Source organism: Ahaetulla prasina, chromosome 7, assembly GCF_028640845.1.
Source record: "Ahaetulla prasina isolate Xishuangbanna chromosome 7, ASM2864084v1, whole genome shotgun sequence".
Taxonomy (NCBI): Eukaryota; Metazoa; Chordata; class Lepidosauria; order Squamata; family Colubridae; genus Ahaetulla; species Ahaetulla prasina.
Genome location: NC_080545.1, coordinates 91,468,928 through 91,495,245, shown reverse-complemented (window position 1 = coordinate 91,495,245; position 26,318 = coordinate 91,468,928). Strand labels below are relative to the sequence as shown.

The 26,318-nt window shown below is 44.0% G+C and overlaps 1 protein-coding gene across 3 annotated transcripts in view; it reads right to left on the bottom strand.

Moving 5' to 3' along the window:
* Positions 1 to 26,318, bottom strand: part of SOX5 (SRY-box transcription factor 5) — a 623,404-nt gene that overhangs the window by 131,001 nt on the left and 466,085 nt on the right. For all 3 annotated transcript variants that reach the window (XM_058191770.1, XM_058191771.1, XM_058191772.1), the window contains exon 9: positions 10,470 to 10,616. In XM_058191770.1, the coding sequence (XP_058047753.1) occupies positions 10,470 to 10,616 (147 nt within the window). The remainder of the gene's footprint in view (positions 1 to 10,469; positions 10,617 to 26,318) is intronic.

The following is a 26,318-nucleotide window of genomic DNA, read 5'->3' as shown; positions in this document are numbered from 1 at the left end:
ACCAATGGAATAACCTACCTTCAGAAGCTGTGGGTGCCCCATCACTGGAGGCTTTCAAGAAGAGTTTGGACAACCATTTGTCTGAAATGATATAAGAAGGAGTACCATCGAGAAGGAGGCTGCACTAAAAGACCTCCAAGGTTCCTTCCAACTCTATTATTCTCTGTTTTATGTTCTAAAAAAATAAAAAAACAACCTTGCCAAATTCATTTTCAGTTCTAAAAGAGTTAAAAAAAATTGGCAGCACAAAAACAACAGCAAGGCCATTGGTTCTGTTTCAAAATTTTTGTTGCCCTACACTTACACTTTTATGGGCCAGACAAAAATTTTTGGCCAGCTGGATACAGCAACACTATTTGCCATTCTAATAGCCATAAAAATTGTGAGGGTTTGGCTTGATGTCCAATACATATATATGCGTTAAAAAAGATATTCTTTGCTATTAGCTTTATGCATGCAGTTCTGACGCTCAATTTTTCTCTATCTGTCATTCTTTGACTTTAGGACAAATTAACACCCGTGGTTCTACGATCAGAAACTTGAAAGAAGTTGGACTTAGACTACAACAGGCTGTCAAGTGCCAGGAAAATTAGGAGATCTAGATAGTTCAAATGGGTATAAAGTTTTATTACAAGCTTAAGGGTTGTACAAGAATCTGAACTACTAATGGCAAAAGGAAATTGGCAGTAGATAAGAGTAGAAGGAATTCAAGGTGAGTTGGACTTAGATCTCTTATAGGCAAGAAGGGACTCATGACTGATGACATATTTAACCCCTCCTCCAGCTTAGTCTCGTTATCTCCTACACAGTTTTTCTTAACTCTCTGTCTTCCGGACTACAATTCTCATTGGCACCAACCAGGATGCCCATTTGAGGAAAATTAGAACCTTACTACCACGTTCTGTCAGGATTGGGCCAAATAAAAGACAGATGATGGATATTTATTCTATTTTAAAACACTAATTAATTAATGCCATTTTACATACAAAGACATTCTCCCTCCTTTCCACTCAAAATGGTGTTCGAGGCAGCAGATGGCAATAAACTATAGATGCAAGTGGAATAATTATGAATATGAATTCTGCTGGGTTCAGTTTTAAAAACACATTTAACAACACATCCTCTTATATTTTTTTTTGAAGTTACCAACTTTTGTTCTCAGTTTATTCGGTGATGATTGCAGCTTGTGTAGTTAAGGTGTAAGACTGGGAGAAGGGAAACCCAAGTTAGTCTCCATTTGAATATAAGACATTGGAGATGAAAATAAACACCAAGTACATGATGACTTGAGTTCCAGTTAAGGTGATATACAATGATCACGGCAAAAACCATCACAACAAACTTGTCTTGCCCTGGATCTGTAAAGATTCTCAGTCATCCAGATCATGGTTGTCCCAAGGGTGTTTTTTCAGGAGGCAACTGGACTTTCTTGGTTTTTCTTTGAAGATGTTTCACTTCTCATCCAAGAAGCTTCTTCAGCTCTGACTGTATAGTGGGGAATGGAAGGATTTAAGTCACTCAGATCAACCTGGATCTAAGTCACTCGGTCTCCATTATTTCCAACCCAACTTAATCATAGGACATAATGGGACTGGAAGGAATCTTGGAAGTCTCCTAGTTCAGGGGTCTCCAACTGTGGCAACTTTAAGACTTGTGGACTTCAACTCCCAGAGTTTCGGCTGAGGAACTCTGGGAGTTGAAGTCCACAAGTCTTAAAGTTGCCACAGTTGGAGACCCCTGTCCTAGTTCAACTCCCTGCTCAAACAGGAGATTCTTTACCATTCCAGACAGATGGCTATCTAGTATCTTCTTGAAAACTTTCAGTGATGGGGCACCTACAACATCTGGAGGCAAGTCATTCAACTGATTAATTGTTTCTACTGTCAGGAAATTTTTCCTTAGTTCCAGGTTGGATCTATCTTTAATGATCTCCCAACCATTTGTCCTGCCCTCAGGTGCCATGAAGAATAGATCAATCCCCTCTTCTCTGGGACAGCATTGGAAGGAATCTATCTTACCAAGAAGTAGGCTGTGCTCTACTTTGTCAAGTCTAAGTAAACTAGATCCACAGCATTTCCCTTATCCACTAATTTGGTCTCTTTGTTAAAGAACAAAGAACCAACAAGGTCAACATTCAACTGATGTAGATTTCTCAGCCCCTTCCCATTCTGACTTATCATCCGGGTGGTTGAGATAACGAGACAATAAAAATTTGCCCCTTTGCTTAAAAAGATTAATCTCAAAGCAGCATTGGAAAGCTTGTTGCCCTCAGTTACAATAAAGCCGGCCGGAGTCTCCATTTGCAGTCCTCCTTGCAAATCCCAAGGACTGTTGCTGAGTAAAATAGTTGAAAAATCATATTCCAGCACAAACGATTCAGACAATTTCTACATCGTTGCCATGGATTTGAACATAAACTGTGACTTGGGAGAAAGACCCAAGATCCTAATAAGGTTAAAAAGAAAGCAACTAAGAACTGGTGACTAATATTTCACACTGAACGGGGTCTCTCACCCCCACTGCCCCGTAGAGACTGCAGACAATGCAGCGTGCCTTGTCAAGTACCAAGAGATATTTAGCTAATATCACAAGCTGTGCCAAAAATTCACGGGAGAGCAGAGAGACCTTGCGAGGGGAAAACCACACAAGGCTTAAATATGTTGCACGCGGATGAAGGCTGCACATTTTTATATGAGGTTAAAGGAAAGCAGTGTGTGGCGCATGACGAGACAACTGCTATATTGGATGATTCTTTTTCTGCATGGAATGACCGCAAGCTTATTAATCTTCGTTGGAGACAACATATACTGGAGGGGTGAAATGCTACCGGTTCGGAGAGGTTCACCCGAACCGGTAGTAAAAAATGCTGATGATTTTCTGATGATCAGCTGTGCCGTGCGGTTTATATTCGCTAGAAAGCAATCGCGCAGCACAGCTGTCCCCCCCTGCGCTGTTCTACTTACCTTTAAAGACTCAGAAAAGGCTTTTAATCCTCCTTTTTTGTTGCTGCGCAATAGCACCTGCACACAAAGTGTGTGTTTGGTGCGCACCATGCATATGCGTACACCATTCATTTCATTCATTTATCAGCGGCAGGTTGGGTGGCGCATGGAACAAGGCGGCGATGGCGGTGGCATATTCAAGAAGGAGAGCGGCTTTTGGACGCTTGTCTTTCCTGGCAGTCAGCCGCTGGAGGAAAGTAGGTACATGCCATGTGGAGAAGGAAGAGTGGGCGGTGGCTCCGGGACAAGGCTGGTGTCGGGGAATGGTGCATTCCCCAACCTGGTTGAGGCAGGCGGTGAGCAGGTGGCAGCTCCAAGGCCTCAGGGAATGGGCATTCCTGGGCCCCGGCCCCTGATCGAAGGCGAAGGGTGAGCGGGTGACGAGCGGGCAGTGAGTGGGCGGCAGCTTTGGGGAAAGGCTGGAGTCAGGGAATGGTGCGTTCCCCGACCCAGCTGAGGCAGGTGGTGGCTCTGGGGCCTCAGGGAATGGCACATCCCTGGGCCCCGGCCCCTGACCCAAGGAGAAGGGCGAATAGGTGGCAAGCGGGTGGCAAGCAGGCGGAGAGGCTTCAGCTGCAGGCATCTCGCAAAAAGGAAAAAGACAGAATAGAAATTAAATTTTTTTTCCTACTGGGTTCTGTGGGCGTAGCTTGGGCGGGGGGGGGAGTTGTGACTGAGTGGGCATGGCTGTGAGTGACATTGAGTTGGCCATGCCCACTCAGTCACAAGCCACACCCACCCACCAAGCCACACCCAATGAACTGGTAGGGAAAATTTTTAGATTTCACTCCTGGTCCAATCCCCCTGCTCGAGCAGGAGATCCTATATCCGTGATGGTGAACCTATGGCACGCATGACCAACGTAGCACGCAGTGCCATGTCACCTGGCATGCATGGTGTCACCCGTTCCTGTTCTGGGTTTCTGGTGCGCATGCGCATACAACAATCAGCTGGCCTTTGTGCATGCGGCAGTGCTGGAAACAGGAAGAGTTGGTCTGTGAGCCGGGAATGGGGCTTCCTTGAACTTTGGAATTGGGAGTGTCCAGCAAAAAGGAGGACCAATTGGAATTCTCCCTTCTGTAGTATCATCGGTCTCCAGGCAGAGTCTCCCTTGACTTCACCAACTGGAGGAGAGTTATTCAGGCCAAGATCCCCACTCTCATTTTCTCCGCTTCTTTCTCCGCTTCATTTTCTCCGCTTCTTCAGGTGAAGTCCCAAAGGACTCTGTCCGGAGACCGATGACACTCAAACAGGGAGAATTCTCATTGGTGCTGCCCCTCGTTCTGGCCCCTCCCATCTCAAAAGTCCGAGATAAACACTTCCTCCCCCACAATGCAGAACTGCGGATTCCTCCTCTGGGACTGGAAGCATCTGGCCGGACACACGTGTGTGAGCATGTGTGCTGTGAGCATACGTGCCGCCAGATGATCGGTGCATGTGCATGCGTGGCAGTATCCGAAAGACTTGCATGAGCGCACCAGAAACAGGAAATACATTATCTGGCGCGCGCATGGCCCCTGGGCAGTTCCTCTTCTTGGTCACGGCCCTGACAAGCTCGCATGTGCAGAGCCATCACTGCCCTATACCAGGGGTCTGCAAACTTGGCTCTTTTAAGACTTGTGGACTTCAACTCTGGGAGTTTGCAGACCTCTGAACTGAGGTAACGGAATGGGAGGCAATTGGCAGTTGGAACTTTTCAGGTGGGGAGGGGGAGTAGAACGTCTAACTCCTTAGCATCAGAGTGTATTAATATACTGTATATGAATATACTGTACATGAAATACTAATGATCTGATGGTCAATCCTTTCTTAGCGAGCACCTAGAAGCCAAGTGGAACGTGCGTGCCAAATTTCAAGTTTCTAGGCTTTACCGTTGTGGAGATTTTGTGATGAGTGAGTGGTATTTGGCTTTTATATACATAGATGGTTGCAGGATTTGGATTTGGCTAGCCTAGAGAAAAGAAGGACTACGGGGGACATAACAGCAGTATTCCAGTATTTAAGAGGCTACCACAAAGAGGAGGGGTTAACTTATTTACCAGAGCACCTGTAGGCAGGACAAAAAACAATGGATGGAAATGACTCAAGGAGAGAAGCAACCTGGAATTGAGGAGAAACTTCCTAACAGTGAGGACAATTAACCAGTGGAACAGCTGGCCTCCAGAAGTTGTGGGTGCTTCATCACTGGAGATTTTTAAGAAGAGACTGAACAGTCACTTGTCTGAAATGGAATAGGATCTCCTGCTTGAGCAGGGGGCTGGACTATTATTATTATTATTTATTAGATTTTTATACCGCCCTTCTCCCGAAGGACTCAGGGCGGTGTACAGCCAATATAAAACAATAACAGTGTACAATTAAAACAGAGAATTAAAAAACTTATTATATAATTGGCCAAAATTTAAAATGTTTAACATAAAAGCCCTTAAAATTCATATAAATTACAACCCCAGTTAAAATTCATATATATTAATATTTAAAATTAAAAATTAAGAATTTAAAAATTTAAGCCAGTCCCGCTCAGATAGATAAATGCGTTTAAATAAATAAATTTATTTAAATAAATCCAAGGTCCCTTCCAGCTCTATTCTGATTCTAATTCCTTAGTTAGTAGGCTGTGATTCAGCTCAAAGCTCCCGATGGCTTTTGCCCAACTCCACAGGAAGATGAGAAGACTTTTCTCCCCTGTCTCTCCCTTCCCTCTTGGTGTGGGTGTGTATGCGTGCGTGTGTGTTTGTGTGTAGGAGCCACCGAATGACAGACATGTCTGTCATACGCCATTACCATTAGAACAGAATCTTGTTCTTTTATTACATCTGAACTCTGCCAGATTTCACAGCAGGAATGCTAAGTGAAATCAATGTCTCGGGTTTCCAGCCTTAGCTTTGAGGTCACAGACACTCTATCATTTCTCCGTATTATCTCCTTGTTTCGCCCTCCCCTCCTCTTTCTCTCAACCTCCAACTGGCACACAGCAGATTGAAAACAGCATGAATCAGAGGGACCATGCTGCACAATTTTACAGCCGTTTGGAGCCCCCACCCCGTCATACACACACACACATACACACACACACACACACACACACAAACATGCACGCCACTCTTCTCTGTCTTCTCTTTGCAGCTCAATTCTGCGACTGTCTCTTGGCAGGACTGAAACTCAACAAAGGGGAATAGATTTTCCTCCCCCAGGAAGGAAAGAGAGAGAGAGAGAGAGAGAGAGAGAGAGAGAGAGAGAGAGAGGAAAGACTGCAGTGTATTTCCAGTAATTGTGAATGGGGTGTGGGAGGGAATCTTCCTTTCTTTGGCATTTGAGTTATTGTGAACATTATCAAGTCAATACTGTAATGACCAAATCCCCCAAATAAGGGCTAAAAGAAATATGACATAGTTTATCTTCCTTTCCCCCCCTCTTATGCGGGGAACTAGGCCAATATATATGGGTAGAGGGTTCAAACTTTTTTTCTTAGCAGAGTTTGGTGGAATTGACTGAAACTTTCAGTATCTGCTGGCTGTAATATGGAAAGTGATCCTTAGAGATTTGGCCAGAGAAAATCAGACCCAGCCCAAGTCACTGTTCCACCTGGGCTGCCTCTCCTTATTTTCTTCACCAAATGCTAGACGTATGTTTGTATGTATGTATGTATGTCTATGTATGCATGTTCTCTCCTTCTCTTGTATCCACAGGACATGGTAAAAAAGGCAAGATGAGGATGAAAGTTGCACAGACATGATATGTATAAAAGTGGGCAGAAATTTACTTGTACCACTATGGCTGCTATATTGATTTTTATATTTAAAAAAACACTCAGTGGAGACTGCTAACTTCATCCATTCACCCATCCATCCATCCATCCATCCATCCATCCATCATCATGTAAGAGTTTGCCGAGGTGGCACAGTGGTTAGAGTGCAATACTGCAGGCTACTTCAGCTGACTGCTGGCTGTAGTTCAGCAGATCGAATCTCACCGGCTCAAGGTTGACTCATCCTTCCATCCTTCCAAGGTGGGTAAAATGAGGACCCTGATTGTTGGGGGCAATAGACTGACTCTGTAAACCACTTAGAGAGGGCTATAAAAATACTATGAAGCGGTATATAAGTCTAAGTGCTATTGCTATCATCTATCCATCCACCTATCCAGCATCCATCTATCCATCCTTCCACCCAATCATCATTCACCCATTCTTTCTTCATCCATCTATCCGTCCTCCATCCATCAATTCTCCATAATCCATCCATCATCCATCCATCTATCATCCATTCATTCTTCATCCATCCATCCACCCAATCATCCCTCCAGTCTTCATCCATTCATCCACCCACCCACCCACCCATCCATCCATTCATCGACCTATCCATCCATCTTAACGTCTCTCTGTCTGTCTTATATGCCAAGGCCAACCATACAGCAAACATCTTGCATGCATTGACCCTCTATTGTTGTCCAATACAGAAAACAGATGTTAGCAGCTTCTCTCCCAATGGCTGAGAAACAATTGCTAAGTGGAATGAAGCCAGCTAGCATCGGTCCTTCCTCGGAACAAATAAATGCTCACATATGAAAGATGCCTTTTCTTTTCACACGCAAAAAGTCTTGCACACGTAGCAGTATGAAATCCTGGACAAAAACTGCTCCTTCTTTGCAACACTTCTTGAGCTGATCCTGGGAACATGTGCCTTCATTTTCACACGGTCATTCCACCGAATACAGGTAGTGGACATTCAATGAAACTGCGACTGCGTTTATGAGCTTACATCAGCTTTCCTTTGCTTTATGGACCAGAAAAGGTTATCTGAGAATTCCTTGCAATATTACTGTTTGATCATTTTGGTAACTGTCAACAGTCGCTAAATGAGACAGTCACTAAATAAGGACAATCAGTACTGTTGATTGTAAGTACTATTACAAAATGTGAGTTGGTTCTGAAGACAGCCCTGTGCTATTCCAAACGGATCCTTTGCCTTATGGAAAGAAATACATTTCGAACCATCTTTTTACCTGATATTCATTTTTGAAAATGTATGTCTACATAGTAAATTATCTGAACTCAAACACACTGTAACAAAACCTTAACCTCTGTACGCTCAATTGATTTGCTCTGCACATATATTTTTTTTAAAAAAGCAAATTGATTTTGACCTGTTCTGTATCACTTTGCAAATATTTTGCTTAAGATTTATGTGGAAACTGTATGTATTTCTAGTTCCAATTTCTTCTCCTCTCTCTCTCTCTTTCTCTTTCTCTCTGTCTCTCTGTGTGAGAGAGACAGATTTTCTGTGAATATGTGTATGCATACATCCATTCATTGATGCAGTTTTGTATACTATCCTTTTGTATCCAGTTTTCCTAAATCATTGAACCTTCCTAGTTAATTGGCAAATAACCTTACCCTAAAGAAGAAAAATGGAGGAATAAAATAGCGTTTGTCAGAAACCTAAAAGGCTATAATATGGGGGGGGGGAGCAAACAGTTGTTCTATCCCAGAAGTGTGAATTAAATTTAACCGGAGTTAAGTTACAGGAGGATAAATTTTAGTAGAACATCAGGATGGAACATCTGGATGATAAGAGCAGCCTAACCTTGCCAATTACCTGAAGGCTATTAAGGTATATTTTGATGGAAGACTAAAAGTAGACTTGAAGAATTATCCATCTTGAATGCTTTCATTCTGGATTTCCTGAATAAAGCAGATGCTGTGTTGTGACTCGTCCTCCCTCCTCTCCTCAGCCGGGCCCCTCCCGTCTCCAACCGGGCCTTTTATCAGACTCCGAGTCTGATAATGAAGATGAATGGCCTGTCATGACTCCAGCCCTCCGGCCCTGACCCCATGCCCGGAGAGGATTCAAGGAGTGAAAGAGAAGCCCAATAAACCTCACTCATACAACGTGTGTTCCTTTGGCTCAGCCTTCAGAGGTGGAAGCCAGCCAGGTGGTGGAATTACCTGGGCCTACTCCCTCTGACCCCTCCCTTTCCCAGACGCTGACAGCAGATCCAGCTGAAGACAATTCAGAGTGGGTGAACCATCGCTTCCGGAGATCTGAGAGGCGATGCCAGCAGAAGGAAGGGTGGGGCAAGCCTGGATAAATGCTGAGTCATGGAGCCACACCCCACAGCCTATCTAAAGGACCTGCTTTTGGCATTCCAACCTTGAGTCAAGCAAAGTCTTAGCTAGTTTGCTGATATCGGACCCTATCGCTGAAGTCACAACTTGGACTCCTGCCTGCCCTGATAAGCCTCGAAGGAACTTGGCAAGCTGCAGAGGCTTCGTTGACAAGTTTGTTACGGACTTCCCTGACTCATTCGTCGAAGTGGGGGGTGGGACACGACATGCTGAATGAAATGGTTTAGAAGCCCTACTTCAGTTGTAGTGATGTAGGGAATCCATACAATGCAAAAATCCATATTGCTTTTGTGCAAACTGAAGTTGCAATAGGTGTTTTAGTGATTTATAATAACTGCTATGCTACCAGTATCAGCTGCCACCTTGTGCTTCACTACTATTCAGTGACAGACTGTCATGGATGGGGGAATTACAACTTGAAAGGCTTGGGGGAAAATGAAAGTAAGTGTTGTATCTACTCAAGAAGCTGCTTCAAGGTCACCTGGCATACCAGCTGCATGCCACACTGTGCCTAGACTGTCCGTTATGAAAACATTGCCTGAACCCCATTGGTTGGTTAGAGGTGGGTCGTGGGAAAGTGGACCTTAGGAATTTTGGCGCATGATTCTCAGTTCTGGCTTTGCATTATTGCAATACCCGTGACTTCTAATAAAACAATGCTTTTCTCAACAAATGCAGCCAAGGATCATTTTGATTTTGGAGTTTAAGTTGTGACTGGTCTGACAACCGGTATTCATCAATCAGAATACTAAAAGAGATTTTTTTGTTCATAGGCATAGCCTTTCCGTTCACCCCAAATTGGAATAGAATGGAATAGGTGAGGAGAGGGGAGGAGAGGGGAGGGGAGGGGAGGGAAGGGGAGGGGAGGGAAGGGAAGGGAAGGGAAGGGAAGGGAAGGGAAGAGAAGAGAAGAGAAGAGAAGAGATGAGATGGATGAAGAAGAGGAGAGGAGAGAAAGTATCAAATTGATGGATGTATGAAAGAGGAGAGGAGAAGAGATTGGATGGATGGATGGATTGATAGATGAAGAGAAGAGAATATATCAGATGGATGGATGGATGAAAGAGGAGAGGAGAGGAGAGATATTTCTGGTGCATAAGCTCTCAGTGTACATATAAACAAGGCAATATAATCATAAGATACCAATAAGAGAAGGTAGTAAAAAAAAAAAGGTTAATAATAATACAGCCAAACTACATGGGTAAATATCCTTGACATAAGACTAAAACCTTATAAGACCTAAGACCTGAATTATTTGAATCCATAGCATGCAAAAATCCCATTAGTATTCGACATGTGCTTTATGAGAAAGCCTGGCAGCTGAACTCTTAACGCGTTACCTTGGTTTTGGGTGATGGGCTGGTTGTGATCTTGTCAGTGTGAATATTGGTAGGCGATATTGCTGCACCCATGTTGCTTTGTGGAATGCCGGATAGTTTTCCACCAGGAGATACTTGCATGGCTGCAAGTTGTGCGGCGTATAATTGCTGCAAAACAACAACAACAGAAGCTGGTCAGCTAGAGAACCTATCCCAGTTCAGAAATCCCCCCCTTTTAAAATATCGACGTACAACCATTTGCTTAACGACTGTTCAAAGTTATGACAGCGTTGGAAAACAAGTGACTTCTGACCGGATTTTTTTACTTACGAACGGCACAGCAACTACTTGGTCACATGATAAAAATTCAGAGTGTTGGAAACTGGCATATATTTACGAGATTGGAGCATCCCGAGGTCACATGACTGCCATTCACAACCTTCCCAGGAGGCCTCCAATAAGTAAATCCAATGAAGGAAGCAAGATTCACTTAATGACTGTGGCCAAGATGGTAGTGAAATAGGGCACGACTTACTCAGCGACCATGTCACTTACCGATCGAAGTTCCAGTCCCAATTGTGGTTGTAAGTTGAGGACTAAGGTAAAAGTAAAGGTTCCCCTCGCACATACGTGCTAGTCGTTGCCGACTCTAGGGGGCGGTGCTCATCTCCGTTTCAAAGCCGAAGAGGCCAGTCTCCGTGGGCATGTGGCCGGCATGACTCAACGCCAAAGGCACACGGAACACTGTTACCTTCCCACCAAAGGTGGTCCCTATTTTTTCTACTTGCATTTTTACGTGCTTTCGAAACTGCTAGGTTGGCAGAAGCTGGGACAAGTAACGGGAGCTCACCCAGTTACACGGCACCACTAGGGATTCGAACTGCTGAGCTACCGACCTTTCGATTGACAAGCTCAACGTTCTAGCCCCTGAGCCACCGCGTCCCATATAAGTTGAGGACTACCTGTATACTATTAGATAGATACGGGTGCGTGCTGTTGATGGAAGATGCACCATCTTTTGAGTGTTGCGGGTCTTTTCCCATGTAAGGTTGAAAGTATTTAGGCAACATTTCGACGAGGTCTCACTCGTCATCTTCGGGCTGGAGTTTTTGGCTTTATGCTTTTTTTTTTTTGGCTTTTTTTTTTGTTTGTTTTATGCACAAAGCCAAAAACTCCAGCCTGAAGATGACGAGTGAGACCTCATCGAAATATATATATAATTAGCTGTGCAGAGGAAGAAGATGACTGAAGGGAAGCTTATTGGGAAGGGGTGAAAAAAATTCTTTATTTGCTGATGTTCGTTTAGGCATTTCAGATACTAGTTTCCCTCCTTTTTATCCATATGGAACCATAAGGCAGTTGACAGTCAGAACAAAAACAACAGCACAAAAAGCACAACAAACAACAACAGATGAGACAAACAAACAAACAAACAAACAAACGACAATGTGAAGAAGCGGCACCCAAGAAAAAACTGAAACGGAAACCACATACAGCATCCACTGAAATCTTAGTTTCTGCCTTTCGGGGGGATTATAGAAAAGCAACCGTATTTTTCAAATTATAGTTAATTGATGAGGCTCAACAGAGCTTGGAGATAACTCTGTATTAAGCCAGCATCTAAAAGCCACCAAGAAAAAAACTGCACAAAATCTTTCTGGAGAAATTCCATGGTACCAATAGAAGAGAATATTTGTAGCTCAGAGATGAAATGTAGGGTCCCCTGGAGCTCTCTGAGCTTGGTGGTTTTCTTGCAGTTATTTTAATACCAAACTAGGTAACATCACCAGTGCTAGAAAGGGAATAAGGTTTGCTCTCCCTTATTAACACTCTGGTGGCTCAGCAGACTAAGTCTGTCTGTTATTAACACAGCTGCTTGCAATTACCGCAAGTTCAAGTCCCACCAGGCCCAAGGTTGACTCAGCCTTCCATCCTTTGTAAGGTAGGTAAAATGAGGACCCAGATTGTTGGGGGCAATAAAAGTTGACTTTGTATATAATATACAAATGGATGAAGACTATTGCTTAACATAGTGTAAGCTGCCCTGAGTTTTCGGAGAAGGGCGGGATATAAATTCAAATAAAAAACAAAACAAAACAAAACACTGGTGATGTTACCTAGTTTGGTAATGAAATGTCTGCAAGAAAACAACCAAGCCTACAGGGCACCAAAGACCCACAAATTCCATAGTCTCTGCCTTACTACTATTGAAAAGAGCCTTTGTTGCACCGCCATCCATTGCCCTGGGAATATGAAGGAGAGCCATTAACTTAACAGATTTACTTAACAACTGTGTTACCAATTTAACAACTGCAGTGATTCACTTCACAACTGTGGCAAGAAAGGTGATAACATGGGGCAGAATTGACTTAACAAATGTCTTCCTTAGCAACGGAAACTTGGGACTCAATTGCGGTCGTACGTCGAGAACTACTGTATTCGAAAATTGGTTAAGCCAACCATGCTACATTTGGACTTTTCCTCCTCACTCTACAGCAGTGGTTGCGAATCTTTCAGACACCGAGTGCCCAAACTGTGTGCGTGTGCATGCCCAAACTCAAAGGTGTGTGTGCGCGCACAAACACATGCATGCATGGACATGAGCGCATGCCAGGGATGCTATTCAGCAGGTTCTGACAGGTTCTGGAGAACCGGTAGCGGAAATTTTGAGTAGTTCGGAGAACCGGCCAATACCACCTCTGGCTGGCTCCAGAGTGGGGTGGGAATGGAGATTTTGCAATATCCTTCCCTCTGGAGTGGGGAGGGAATGGGGATTTTGTAGTATCCTTCCTCTGCCACGCCCACCAAGCCACGCCCACCAAGCCACACCAAACCCACCAAGCCACGCCCATAGAACCGATAGTAAAACAAATTGAATCCCACCACTGGCGCATGCGCAGCAGAGACCCAAAGACCAGCTGGCCAGTGGAGGTTGGGCATCCCAACACCAGGAGCGAGGCAAGATGTAAGCTCTTTTTCTTTTGTAAGCTTGTTTCATCATTTGCAGAGAAACAGAAGCTCACGAAAGAAACGCCACGGAGATCTGACCTGGGGCAATGGCACACGTGACAGCAGAGAGAGCTCTGCGTGCCACCTCTGGCACGTGTGTGCCATAAGTTCACCATCACAGCTCTAGAGTAAGTATTTGATGAGCCCACTGGGAGTCACCCCGGATTCTTAATTTCATTCCATTTTCTTTGTACGATCAATTACTTTTCCGAAGCTACCTTATAATGTGAAATCATAATTTGCAGAGACATTTTGATGTTTTAAGCCCTTCCATTTGCAAAATCGTAACTCTTGCAGGCAGCGCGTGGTCTTCCGCATACCAATCTGGAAGTACAGCTCTCTGCAAATGGCAGCCACACGCACGGGAAGTTTGGGGGAGGTTTTGCTCACATCTTTTCAAACTGAAACGCGGTTGAGATTAAATACTTAAAAGCAACATCGATAGTTCAGTTTCCACCCACTTGGAAACATTTTTATACGGCTAATCTTATTTTTCAGGATGGCCCAATATGTGTCGGGTGCAACCATGTTCACACATGAAGGTTCAATTAAATTAATTTATTGCTTTAAAAAAAAGTGTATGCATAAGAATCTTCTCAATTAAGGACAGTTTCTGCTTAAAGTTAGATAACAGGGTCAATGGAATTCAAGGGGGATTGGACTTGTGTCCACTTGTGGCTACGTAGGGATTCTAGCAGGGGTGAAATCCAGCAGGTTCTGACAGGTTCTGGCGAACCGGTAGCAGAAATTTTGAGCAGTTCAGAGAACCGGCAAATACCACCTCTGGCTAGCCCCAGAGTGGGGTGGGAATGGGGATTTTGTAGTATCCTTCCCCCTTCTCCTGCCACGCTGACCAAGCCACACCATGCCCACCAAGCCACGTCCACAGAACCAGTAGTAAAAAAATTTGAATTTCACCACTGGATTCTAGGCTGATCCCTCTTTTAACTCCGACCCCAGGTTCTGCCACTCCTTCTCTATTTGTCTGAAATGTTACAGAGTTTCCTGCTTGACAGGGGGTTGGACTAGAAGATCTCCAAGCAACCCTTCCAACTCTGTTATTGTCTCTCATCACGCCCTGCAAAACTGTTGTGACCGAGGCCCAAGTAGGTAGGAGGAAACTCAGTGTAAAAACAAACAAACTTTATTAGAACAGCTGAGAATTAACTCATTCTCAGTGTAGTTCAACTAAACTAAAGCAAATTCCTCCCAACACAATTCCTCAGTCCTACCATCAACCTTGGTCCAATTAGGCAAACTGCCAAAGGCCTTTCTTGGCAAAAGTTCAGAAGAAACTGATACAAAACAAATGCAACAAGACAAAGCTATCAACATTGTTTTCTGGCAAAGAGCCCAAACGCCGTTGCTGGTCTTTTAAGCCTTATGGGAGGGGCCAATCATCTCTTGGCCCTACTCCCGAGTCGTCCTCTTTGCTTGAGCTGCTCTTGCCTTCTGGCAGCTCTTCTCATGCATGCATTAGCAACAGGCTCCTCCTGTTCCTCTGCCTCACCACTGTCAGTCTCTGGAGGCTCTGGAGTCCGCACCTCATTCCCCGATGGCCCTGGCCCCACCTCTGCCTCCAATGCAGAGCCTTCATCTGGGTCTTCCCCAGCTTCCAGGACTGGCCCATGTTCTTCCTCAGCCTCATCGTTGTCTGATTCCATTGCCAGCTCTGCAGGATGCTGGCGGACCGCAACAAAAACAGAGGTCCCCAACCACTGGTTTATGGACCGGCACCGGGGTCACAGCATGCCAGAAACCAGGCAGCCTAAACAGGCAAGACCCCATCCGCAGGATGTAGGCAGCACACAAAACCACGCCCCCTCTGGTCCACAAAAAAACCGCTCTCCATGAAACCGGTCCCTGGTGGCCAAATGGTTGGGGGGCCACTGCTGTAAAAGTTGGGGTGGTGTTTAGCTCAATGAAAGTTGCACATCCCGCCACTGGAATGCAACTTCATTCAGAGAAAGTTATGAAGCTCTCTTGAAACAGACTGTCCCATCACCAACAAAGCCTCTGCCTTCTCATTTATTTATTTATTTAGATTTTTATCCTGCCCTTCTTACTTTATAAGTAACTGAAGGAGCAAACATGCATAATGCTGCCTCCTTTTATTTTGCCCACGGCAACCATCCTATAAGGCGAGTTTGGCAGAAAGAGATTGTGATTGCTTAATGACAGCTGCAAAGAGTTTTGCAAAATCAGGCTTGGTCACATGGCGACCTGCGTAATGAACGCTATGACTTGTGTGACCACATTTTCAGGCTCGATTATGGTCATAAGTCCAGGACTGCTTGTAAGTAAGCGCAAAGAACACCACACATTCTCCATAGAACATTTGAATCTCAAAAGCAACCTCAGAAAAGAAATTCTCCGAAAAAGAAGCGCGCAGAAAAACACGCCCGGACTTTCTATTCCGAAGGAAATCTCCAAAATTAACATTCTTAGATCAAATTGAACTGGATTTTAAAAAGTACCGAAGAGTCTCTCTGGCCAGCACTACTAGGAGATGCTAACCTGAAGCTTTTTTAAGTAAACTTAATTTTTTAATTTTTTAAAATAAATTTAAATAAATGTGGCCTCTGTGGCTCAGGCTGCTAATGCAGTCTGTTATTAACAGCAGCTGCCTGCAATTACTGCAGGTTCTAGTCCCACCAGGCCCAAGGTTGACTCAGCCTTCCATCCTTTATAAGGTAGGTAAAATGAGGACCCAGATTGTTGGGGGCAATAAAAGTTGACTTTGTATATAAATATACAAATAGAATGAAGACTATTGCTAACATAGTGTAAGCTGCCCTGAGTCTTCGGAGAAGGGCGGGATATAAATGTAAATAAATAAATAAAAAAAGTAAGGAAGCACCCCTGCATAGCCTGTCAGTAACATTTTTAGCAACACGTTTGAATCAGAAAGAAAGGAGATTTTGTGAATGAATCCTAAAGTGATTTTTTAAATTTTTTTTATTTGAATTTATATCCCGCCCTTCTCCGAAGATTCAGGGCGGCTTACAATGTGTTAAGCAATAGTCTTCATCCATTTGTATATTATATACAAAGTCAACTTTTATTGACCCCAACAATCTGGGTTATTATATATTAATTAAATGGAAAAAAACAGACAAACCTAACCAGCATCTTATATGATGGCTCAACTACAGGGAGGCAGAACAACACTCATAATATATACATTTTTTTCAGGAGGAAGTTGTGAGCAGCTGCTTCCAGCTAGGTCCACTCAAGTTTCTTAAGATGATTCTTCTAGCAAGCTGGAGAAATACATAGCAACGGTACTTCGTCAAGTTGCTGCTACTTGGGGGAAGTTGTAGGCCAAGGTAAAGGAGAAGTTAGATACCGAGTGGCAACGAACGCGTACAAAAATGAAATCTACAACAACAGTGTGCATTAGGACATTCTTTCAAGGAGAAAAAAAGGTCAACGAAATTAGGCACCTCTGCTGAAGATGCTTCCTATTGTAATGCTAAGTAAATACCGGGTTACGTGCGATAATAAACTAGAGCAAGGACAAGCGTGCATCAAGATTGCGTCCAATGTTAAAATTCTGCACCGGTATTGAGTGATCGTCTTTGAATGTTGGACGGCTGGTATAAAACGGTCAACGAAGGTTGAAGAGCATCCAACTGTCGAATGCATCCAACAAAGCATACAATTTCCAAGTAGGAGTTTGCAAAAGCATTTCGAGGTAATTAAAGATGGTGCAAAAAATAAAATAAAATAAATACTCTTAACTTTTACGGCGGCTACCAAAAATATAAGAAGACTGATGTGTAGCGTATGGCCATAACACTGAATGATTGGAAACAGCTGTTTAATTTTTATTTTTTTCAGCCTCCGAAGGACAACTTATGTGTAGCCAATGATTTACACAGGCAGTCCTCGACTGATGACCACAGTTGAGCCCAAAATTTCAGTTGTTAAGCAAGACATTTGTTAAGTGCGTTTTGCCCCGTTTTACGACCTTTCTTGCCACGGTTGTTAAGAGAATCAGTCATTAAGTAACACCATTGTTGCGTGAATCTGTCATCCTCATTAATTTTGTTCGTCAGAAGGGGGCAAACGGGGATCATGTGACCCCAGGACATGGCAACTGTCATAAATGTGAGTCAGTTGTCAGGTGTCTGAATTTCGAAAATGTGACCATGGCGATGCTGCCATGGTCATAAGTGTGGAAAAATGGTCATGAATCACTTTTTTTCAGTGCTGTTATAACTTCGAATGGTCACTAAAAGAAGTATTGTAAGTCAACCTGTATAACAAAGCAGGGATGAGTACAAATTTGTGGGCCTTATTTTTTTGGGTGGGGGGAGGCTTTAAAGGTTTAAAAGATCCAGACCCTAAATAAGGACCATGTAACCATGCATGCAGGTCTTAAGCTCAAATAGAGCATTAAGACCTACATCATGATTAAAGTAAAGGTTCCCCTCACACATACGTGCTAGTTGTTCCCGACTCTAGGGGGCAGTGCTCATCTCTGTTTCAAAGCCGAAGAGCCAGCGCTGTCCGAAGATGTCTCCGTGTTTATGTGGCCAGCATGACTCAAAGCCAAAGGCGCACAGAACGCTGTTCCCTTCCCACCAAAGGTGGTCCCTATTTTTTCTACTTGCATTTTTACGTGCTTTCGAAACTGCTAGGTTGGCAGAAGCTGGGACAAGGAATGGGAGCTCACCCCGTTACATGGCAGCACTAGGGATTCGAACCGCTGAGCTGCCGACCTTTCGATCAACAAGCTCAACGTCCTAGCCCCCGAGCCACCGCATCCCTTACATGCATGATTACATGGTCCTTATTTAGGGCCTGGATCATCCTGGAAAAATTGTGCCTCTAAGAAGGGATATGTTCAGGGGTGAGATTCAGCTGGTTTGGACCGGTTCAGGTGAACCGGATGTTAATTTTAATCTGGTTCACTGAACCGGTAGTTGAAAGGACTGGCTGACCCCGCCCACCCTGCCCTGCCCCTCCCCTCCCAGGAGTCTTTACGCGGCCTGTTTTGGATGCCAGGTAAATGCAGCACCTGCGCGGAGGCTCTGGGAGGGCGAAAAACAGGCCTCCCGGAAGTCCGAAAACAGGTCCGTTTCAGGCCTCCGGAGGTCCTCCAGAGATCAAAGGATGCCATTTTCATCCTCCCAGAGGCTTAAGGAAAGCCTCTGGAGCCTGGGGAGGGTGAAAACGTCCCCTCCCCCGTGATGCAGGAGGCCAAGTGGCCACGCCCACCCTGGCCACGCCTACCCAGCAACCAGGCAGAGAATTGGTTGTTAAAATTTTTGAATCCCACCCCTGGATATGTTGTTATTTTGATAGTGCATGAGGTTATAATTTATTTATTTATTTACCACATGGCAAAGAGTTCATGGACAAGAGTAGTGTGTGTGTGTGTGTGTGTGTGTGTGTGTGTGTGTGTATATATATATATATATATATATATATATATATATATATATATATATATATATATATATATATATATATATATATTTTCTGAGGTTTTCACGGGTGTTTGTATGTAGGTCTTTGGTTGTTCGGGTTTTCTCCCGTGTAAAATTGGAAATGTCTTGGCAACGTTTCGACGAAGTCTCATTCGTCATCTTCAGGCTTCAGCTTCGTGCTTCTGGGAGCAATATATATGGACCACATAATGATATGGTACACGTATGATGGAAATATGTCATTCATTTTGTAAGATATGAGGGAATTCAAGTAGCTATATATAACTTTTAGTTTACATTTTGAAATACGTTAGATCATGAGAATGGAATAAGTGTTCTATACTGTATATTAATATCTACCAGTAGGGCGTTTATCCAATTAACTGCAGTATTTGTTAATCCAACTCCCTGCTTGAACAGAAGATCTCCAAGGTACCTTCAAACGGTTCTCCTGAAAAGAATTTGGGTAGCGTGCAAAGTGTAAGTTTTCAAACTGAAAGGGCTGGAACACACCTTAATCAGTGAAAAGGAAGACCAATTTCACTCTCCAAAGATCAAAGCAGACAATATTTTACGATAGTTATAACTAGATTTGGAGCCATGGTGAACCAGTGGCCACAACAAACTTCAGGTTATAACATTTGGGGTCGTAAAACTGGAGGGAGGGCAGGGGGAAGGGAGGAACAGAGAAAAGGGCATCTGAAGCGAACCGCTGGGAAAATCAGAACAGATGATAAAACCCGTGAAGTTACACTATGTTTATTTAAACTACGAAATTAACTACCAGGTGATACAGTTAAACTGTTTGGAACCCAAACAGTTTTAAAAGGAGATTAGGCAAAATTAAAGAAGAGAAGGCTATCCATGGCTAATAGACATGCTGGCTAGATATTACCTCCAGGGTGAGAACAAACAGACCCATGAATATCAATTGGTAGTAAGCAACACGAGTGGGACTTTTGCGTTATGTCTCCTGCCTGTAATCTTTCCACAGGCATTTCCTTGGCTGTTCTCAAAACCGAATCGAAACCGACTTTCGAATGCTTGCAGAGTTGAAGGTCACAACCTTCCCAAACATCTCCCTCCGATCCCAAAAAGAACAAGGGGAAAAAAAAATTGCAAAATTCGAACACTACCCCTCTCCCCCCCCATCGCAGAAAAAGATAAAGAGTATTGAGGGGACAGATCAAGTGTTTCGTGACTTTGGCAACTCGAAGATGTGTGGACTTTAAACTCCCAGAATTCCCCAGCCAGCAAGGGGAATTGTGGGAGTTGAAGTCCATCCACCTTCAAGTCACCATAGTTGAGAAACATCAGGATCCAGGCTAAAGGGCCCACTAAAAACAAGTCGTCCTTGACTTGCGACCGCAATTAGGCCCAGAATTTCCATTGCTATGTAAGGTAGTTGTAAAGCAAGTCACCACCTGATTGCCCGACCTTCCTTGCTATGATGGTTGAGCAAAACAATGCCGTTAGACAAATTATGCAAATCATAAATGAACCTGGGTTCCCCCAGTGAATTTGCTTGTCCGCAGCTGGTTGGGCACGTCACAATATTGCAGTCGCATGACTCCAAGATGAAGTTGGCCTACCTGTGGCCATTTTCTCCTTGTAGCTTTTTTTTTTCAAGGGAGGTTTCTCTTCGCATTGCTTCAGCGCTGACACAGCCTGGAGCTAAGGGGCTATGGAGGAGGGGTGCAGAGACAGCTGGGGTGTTGTAGCCTAAATAAAATTATTTCCCCTGGGAATCAAGGATGTTCGGGCAGGTGTTCGAAAGGTGGAGACTGAGCTCACCTAGCATCTGGACTACATGTGTCCAGAGGTATTTTACGAGAAGAGTTTTCCACTCCTCTGTAACCAACAAAATACCTTATCCCACCAGACTTCAAATCCTGGGTTTAGAAATCTTGGAACTCCGTCGCCTTCGACAGGACCTAGGTTTAGCTCATAGAATCATCCATTGTAATGTCCTTCCTGTTAATGACTACTTCAGTTTCAACTGCAATAATACAAGAGCTACCAATAGATTTAAATTTAATGTCAACTGCTCCAATTTGGATTGCAGAAAATATGATTTCTGTAACAGAATTGTCTGTGCTTGGAATGCATTACCCGACTCCGTGGTCTCTTCTCATAACCCCAAAAGCTTTAACCAAAATCTATCCACTGTTCAGGCTTCAGCTTCATGCTTCTGGGAGCAATGTGTGATTGCAGCTGTTCCTTCCTTTTTAACTGCTAGTGGGGGTTTGAACGGATTGGGTGGGAGCTTGGCTGTGCTCTGATTTGATGGGGTTTTTTTTGTGTCCTGATAGGCTGGGGGTGTGTCCTGTTTGGGTGGGGGCTTGGTTGTGCTCAGATTAGTCTGAGTTGCAGGGGGATTTGAGCTGGTGAGCTGGTGAGCTGGACACCCCCAGCCTATCAGAGCACAAAAAAACCCCCATCAAATCAGAGCACAGCCAAGCTCCCACCCAATCAGTTCAAACCCCCACTAGCAGTTAAAAAGGAAGAAACAGTTGCAATCACACATTGCTCCCAGAAGCACGAAGCTGAAGCCTGAAGATGACGAATGAGACTTCGTCGAAACGTCGCCAAGACACTTCCAATTTTACGCGGGAGAAAACCCGAATAACCAAAGTCCTACATATATATATATGCTTATACTTCCTTGTTTCTCATCATATATATGTTTACATATTATATCATCTTTTTGTGTGATGCTTGTGTACATTGTTATGACAAAATTAAATAAATAAATAAAAATAAACGATTGGACCATATGCAGTGGTGGGATTCAAATAATTTAACAACCGGTTCTCTGCCCTAATGACCAGCTGGGTAGGCGTGACTCGGTGGTCATGTGACTGTGTGGGCATGGCTAACTCAACGTCACTCACGTTGTAGCTGTTACAATGTAATACGGGTTAACCCAGAGAGGCAGTTTCTGTAAGCAGGGCAATAAAGATTAGGCTAGAAACACCACCAGAATGTTTCCTTCCTGCCTTCCTTACAGGATTAGGCCTGTAAAGTGGAAAAAAACAAAATAAGATTTCTTCCAACAACTGTTTAGAAAGTTAACAACCGGTTCTCCCGAATAGGTGCGAACTGGCTGAATCCCACCACTGACCATATGACTGGAGGCTCTGGGGGGGAAGTGACAAAGTTCTACTTTTAATTGGGTGAAAAACTGGCGGGAACTTAAGAGCAGGTTTTGTCCACCAAGACTGCCAATTTGATATGTTCCAATAAAACATGCTTTGCGGAATTTGCCTGCCTCGGACTTCTTATTGAGTGGGATATATTACTTGGAATCTTGACTGTTGAAACTGTGGTCATACATGCCCTTTGCCAAGTGTCCCAATAGATTGGAGCATTTGCACATGGTAGTGCCAGTAGCATTGGGGTGAAATACTGTTTTCATGAAGAAATATGCAGGGATAGCAGGTTGTTTTCAAAACCTTGCTTGAAATAGCATGTAATTTGTGGGAGGGAGGGAGGAAGGAAGGAAAAAGAAAGGAGCTGGGAGGAAAGAAGAATAGAGGGAAGGAAGGAAGGAAGGAAGGAGAGGAAGAGAGGGAGGGAGGGAAGGAAGGAAGGAGGGAGGAAGGAAGGAAGGAGGAGGAGGAGGAAGGAAGGGAGAAAGGAGGAAGGAAGGAAGGAAGAAAGGAAGGAAGGAAGGAAGGAGGAGGAAGGAAGGAGGGAGGGAGGGAGGAAGGAAGGGAGAAAGGGAAAAAGGGAGGGAGGGAGGAAGGAAAGAAGGAAGGGAGAGAGGAGGAAGGAGGGAGGAGGAGGGAGGGAGGAAGGAAGGAGGAGGGAGGAGGGAGGAGGAAGGAAGGAAGGAAGGGAGGAGGAAGGAAGGAAGGAAGGAAAAGAAAGGAGGTGGGAGGAAGAAGAATAGAAGGAAGGAAGGAAGGAGAGGAGGGAGGAGGAAGGAAGGGAGGGAGGGAGGAAGGGAGGGAGGAAGGAAGGAAAGGGAGGAAGGAAGGAAAGGGAGGAAGGAAGGAAGGAAAAAGAAAGGAGGTGGGAGGGAAGAAGAATAGAAGGAAGGAAGGAAGGAAGGAAGGAAGGAAGGAAGGAAGGAAGGAAGGAAGGAAGGAAGGAAGGAAGGAAGGAAGGAAGGAAGGAAGGAGAGGGAGTGAGTGAGTAAGAAAGGGAGGGAGGGAGGATATCGGTAGAACGCTGAGAGGTGAGGGTCAGAGTGACAAAAGGGTCATGGTGTCAAAATAAAAGCCCTGCCCCTTTTCTCCATGTGCCACAAAGTTGCAAACGTGCTGCAAAGAGTGGCGTTTGTGGTACAGTACCACAACATTGCTTTGTCATTCTGATGAAAACAACAGGATCCTGGTGAGGGGTAAGGCAAGGGAGGGAGGGAGGGAGGGAGGGAAGGAAGGAAGGAAGGAAGGAAGGAAGGAAGGAAGGAAGGAAGGAAGGAAGGAAGGAAGGAAGGAAGACAAAAGGAAAGGAAAAGAAAAGAAAAGAAAAGAAAAGGAATTCCGCTGGTATTTACTTCAAATATTTAAGACCCACAAACCAAGTATGCAGCTTTTACTTAATCACAGAGTTGGCAACTGATCCAGAGGTCAGAGGCCAAGGCAAGCTGCCATTTATTTATTTCTTTATTTGTTTCTACTCAGGTGACCACCCAGCAGCCCGGGACCCAAGGCCACCCTTCAACCCAGCAGTCCTGGGCTAGAATTGCTGGGTTTTGCTCCCTTCTCGTCGAGTGAGCGAGCTGCTTCTTCTTATAGACCTGCCGTGGTTTTGCGAGAGAGAATGAAATGTGCAATATGCAGAATGGGGCACAGCATGTTAATATTTTTAGACAAAATCGAACTTTGACATTATTGAATCTGTCTGTTCAGATTTAATCGTTCCAGGGCAGGACAACGTCTGGCTCAAGACCAGGAAAAAGGACACTGGAATGACCGCCCGCTGTGTAGCAAGATGGTTAACTGACAACATTTTTAGAGAATGAAAAGTTATGGCACCCTCAAGCAATCAAACAAAGGACCGTGTCTACTCAAAGGTCTATCGCGGAGAGCTCCAAAATTTGGATTAATTTTATGCTCTAGGGATGCTGCCAACAGTCTCTATGGCAAAGCAGTGTAATGAAATACAATCTGTATTTTGCCATTTGCCCATTCACCATGTCTTGAGTGTCTTTTCTCATGGTGGAGTGTTTAAATCGGTGGATCCGAAGCCAATTTAATTTGTGCATTTGTTTCGTAGGACTGCTCAGGGGGAGTGGAATACACAGAAAGAAAAAAAACGAACCAACCAACCAACAACCCTTGATTATTCCATAATCCGTTAAAACTGAATGGCTTTTCACTGTTGTGTCTAAGGAGATTCTCACTCATCCAGGTCAGGGTTGTTCCCAAAAGGGGGCGTGTTTAAAAGGCAGCTGGATTTTCCATGTTTTTCCCGTTGAAGATGTTTCGCTTCTCGACTAAGAAGCTTCTTCAGGTCTGACGTCAGGACGAAAGAAAAACGAAGAAAAAGTCCAGTTGCCTTTTGAAATGACTCCTTTGGTTTTCATCGTTGTGCTTACCTTTGGAAGACTTAGCGGCATTAAGAGGGTTAGTCCTCTCTGTAGCAGTAGCAATAGCGCTTAAGGCTTATATCACAGCCTTCTCTAAGCGGTTGACAGAGTCAGCGTATTGCCCCCAACAATCTGGGTCCTCATTTTTACCCACCTCGGAAGGATGGAAGGCTGAGTCAACCTTGAGCCTGGTGAGATTCGATCTGCCGAACTGCTGGCAGCCGGTGATCAGCTGAAGTAGCCTGCAGTACTGCACTTTAACCACTGCGCCACTGCGGCTCCTGTAGCACTTCTAGTGCAGGAATCTCCAACCTTGGCAACTTTAAGACTTATGGACTTCAACTCCCAGGATTCCTCAGCCAGTCATGCTGCAGCCTTGATATCATACGGGCTGGCTGAGGGATTCTGGGAGTTGAAGTCTGTAAGTCTTCAATGTTGCAAAGGTTGGCGAGCTCTGTTCTACTGCTTTCTTCATAAGTTGTAGCTCGCAAACCTAATTCCTTCTACATCTGCTAGAACTGACCTCTCATATCTTCTAACACAGAATGTCTGCAGACCTGGAGGAAACTAGGTGTGAGTGTGGCCGATCTCTTTTATCCATCATCTCTGTCTCTTAATTCTAATATCAAATGCTACGCTGGTCGCTTCTGCCTTGCTCAATTCTACGTATAAGCAACACAACATTAACCTGAGCTGTAGCTTAAAAATTGATACGAAACGTGTTTTCGAGGTATGCTGTACCTGGGTGAAGATAGCCTCATGGTCTACCAGGGCAGGAAGAAGACCTTGTGACTTGCTGATGTCACTGGACTACAATGCCCATCATTCCCCACTATTGACCACATTGCTCGGAGATATATTTGGAGGGCTATGGATTCCTGAGAGTCAATTTTCAGAAATTGCTTATAATCATAGCACAGAATTAAGGTGCAGGATCGTGCAATGCAGACAGAGGGAACAATCCTGAGTCTTTTTTATTTAATACATCATGCATTTTTTTATAATAGTAATGCTTAGAGAATTTAGTGCAAATCTACAGATTGCCCAACTTATTCTAAACCTTGGGGGGAAAAATACACACGTGATAGATTAATATGGATACGATAAGCCTAAGAAATCTTTAAAAATATGCGGGCCACCACCTTTGTTGAATTTCAAGAAATCCAACTGAGATGAAGAACACAGTATTTTCCAATATACAGCATTTCATACCATCTTTAACTTTATCCATTCCTGTTGAGGTTTTTTTTTTTTTTCTCCCTAGTTAGATACAACTCTGCAGTTTATGAAATACTTATCGTGTCTAAAAGAGGGATTATTATTCATGGACTTCACACTTATTTATGATACCACCTTATAAATAGTAACCCAGGGGCTAACTGCCATTAAACTCAGATTATACTCCCTGTTTACCTATTTGCATTATTCCACCCATATCTATCTAAGGAGTTCTTGACGATGGTTATTCCATTTTACCCTCATGGTAATTCTGTATAATAGGTGAGGTTGACGGACAATTTTAATGCTGAATATTTCTTAAATACCATACCTTACACATTAATATCTGCAAAACTATTCTTAGGACACTAATCTTCTAGGTCTTAAGGAAATGTTGTCAAACCTAAGCCAACATCTATAATCCTTACCTTATTTGAAACTGCAATAGTCGGCTAAACTTTCCAAAAGATTGTGAAAGAGGCTGTGGCTTAATAGTTTGGCCACAGCTCAGAAGTTCAGCTATGATGCCAAATAGGTAGTCCTCGACTTATGACCATAACTGAGCCCAAAACTTCTGCTGCTAAGTGAGGAATTTGTTAAGTGAATTTTGTCCCATTTTAGGGTTTTTCTTGCCACCGCTGTTAACTGAATCACTGCAGTTGTTAC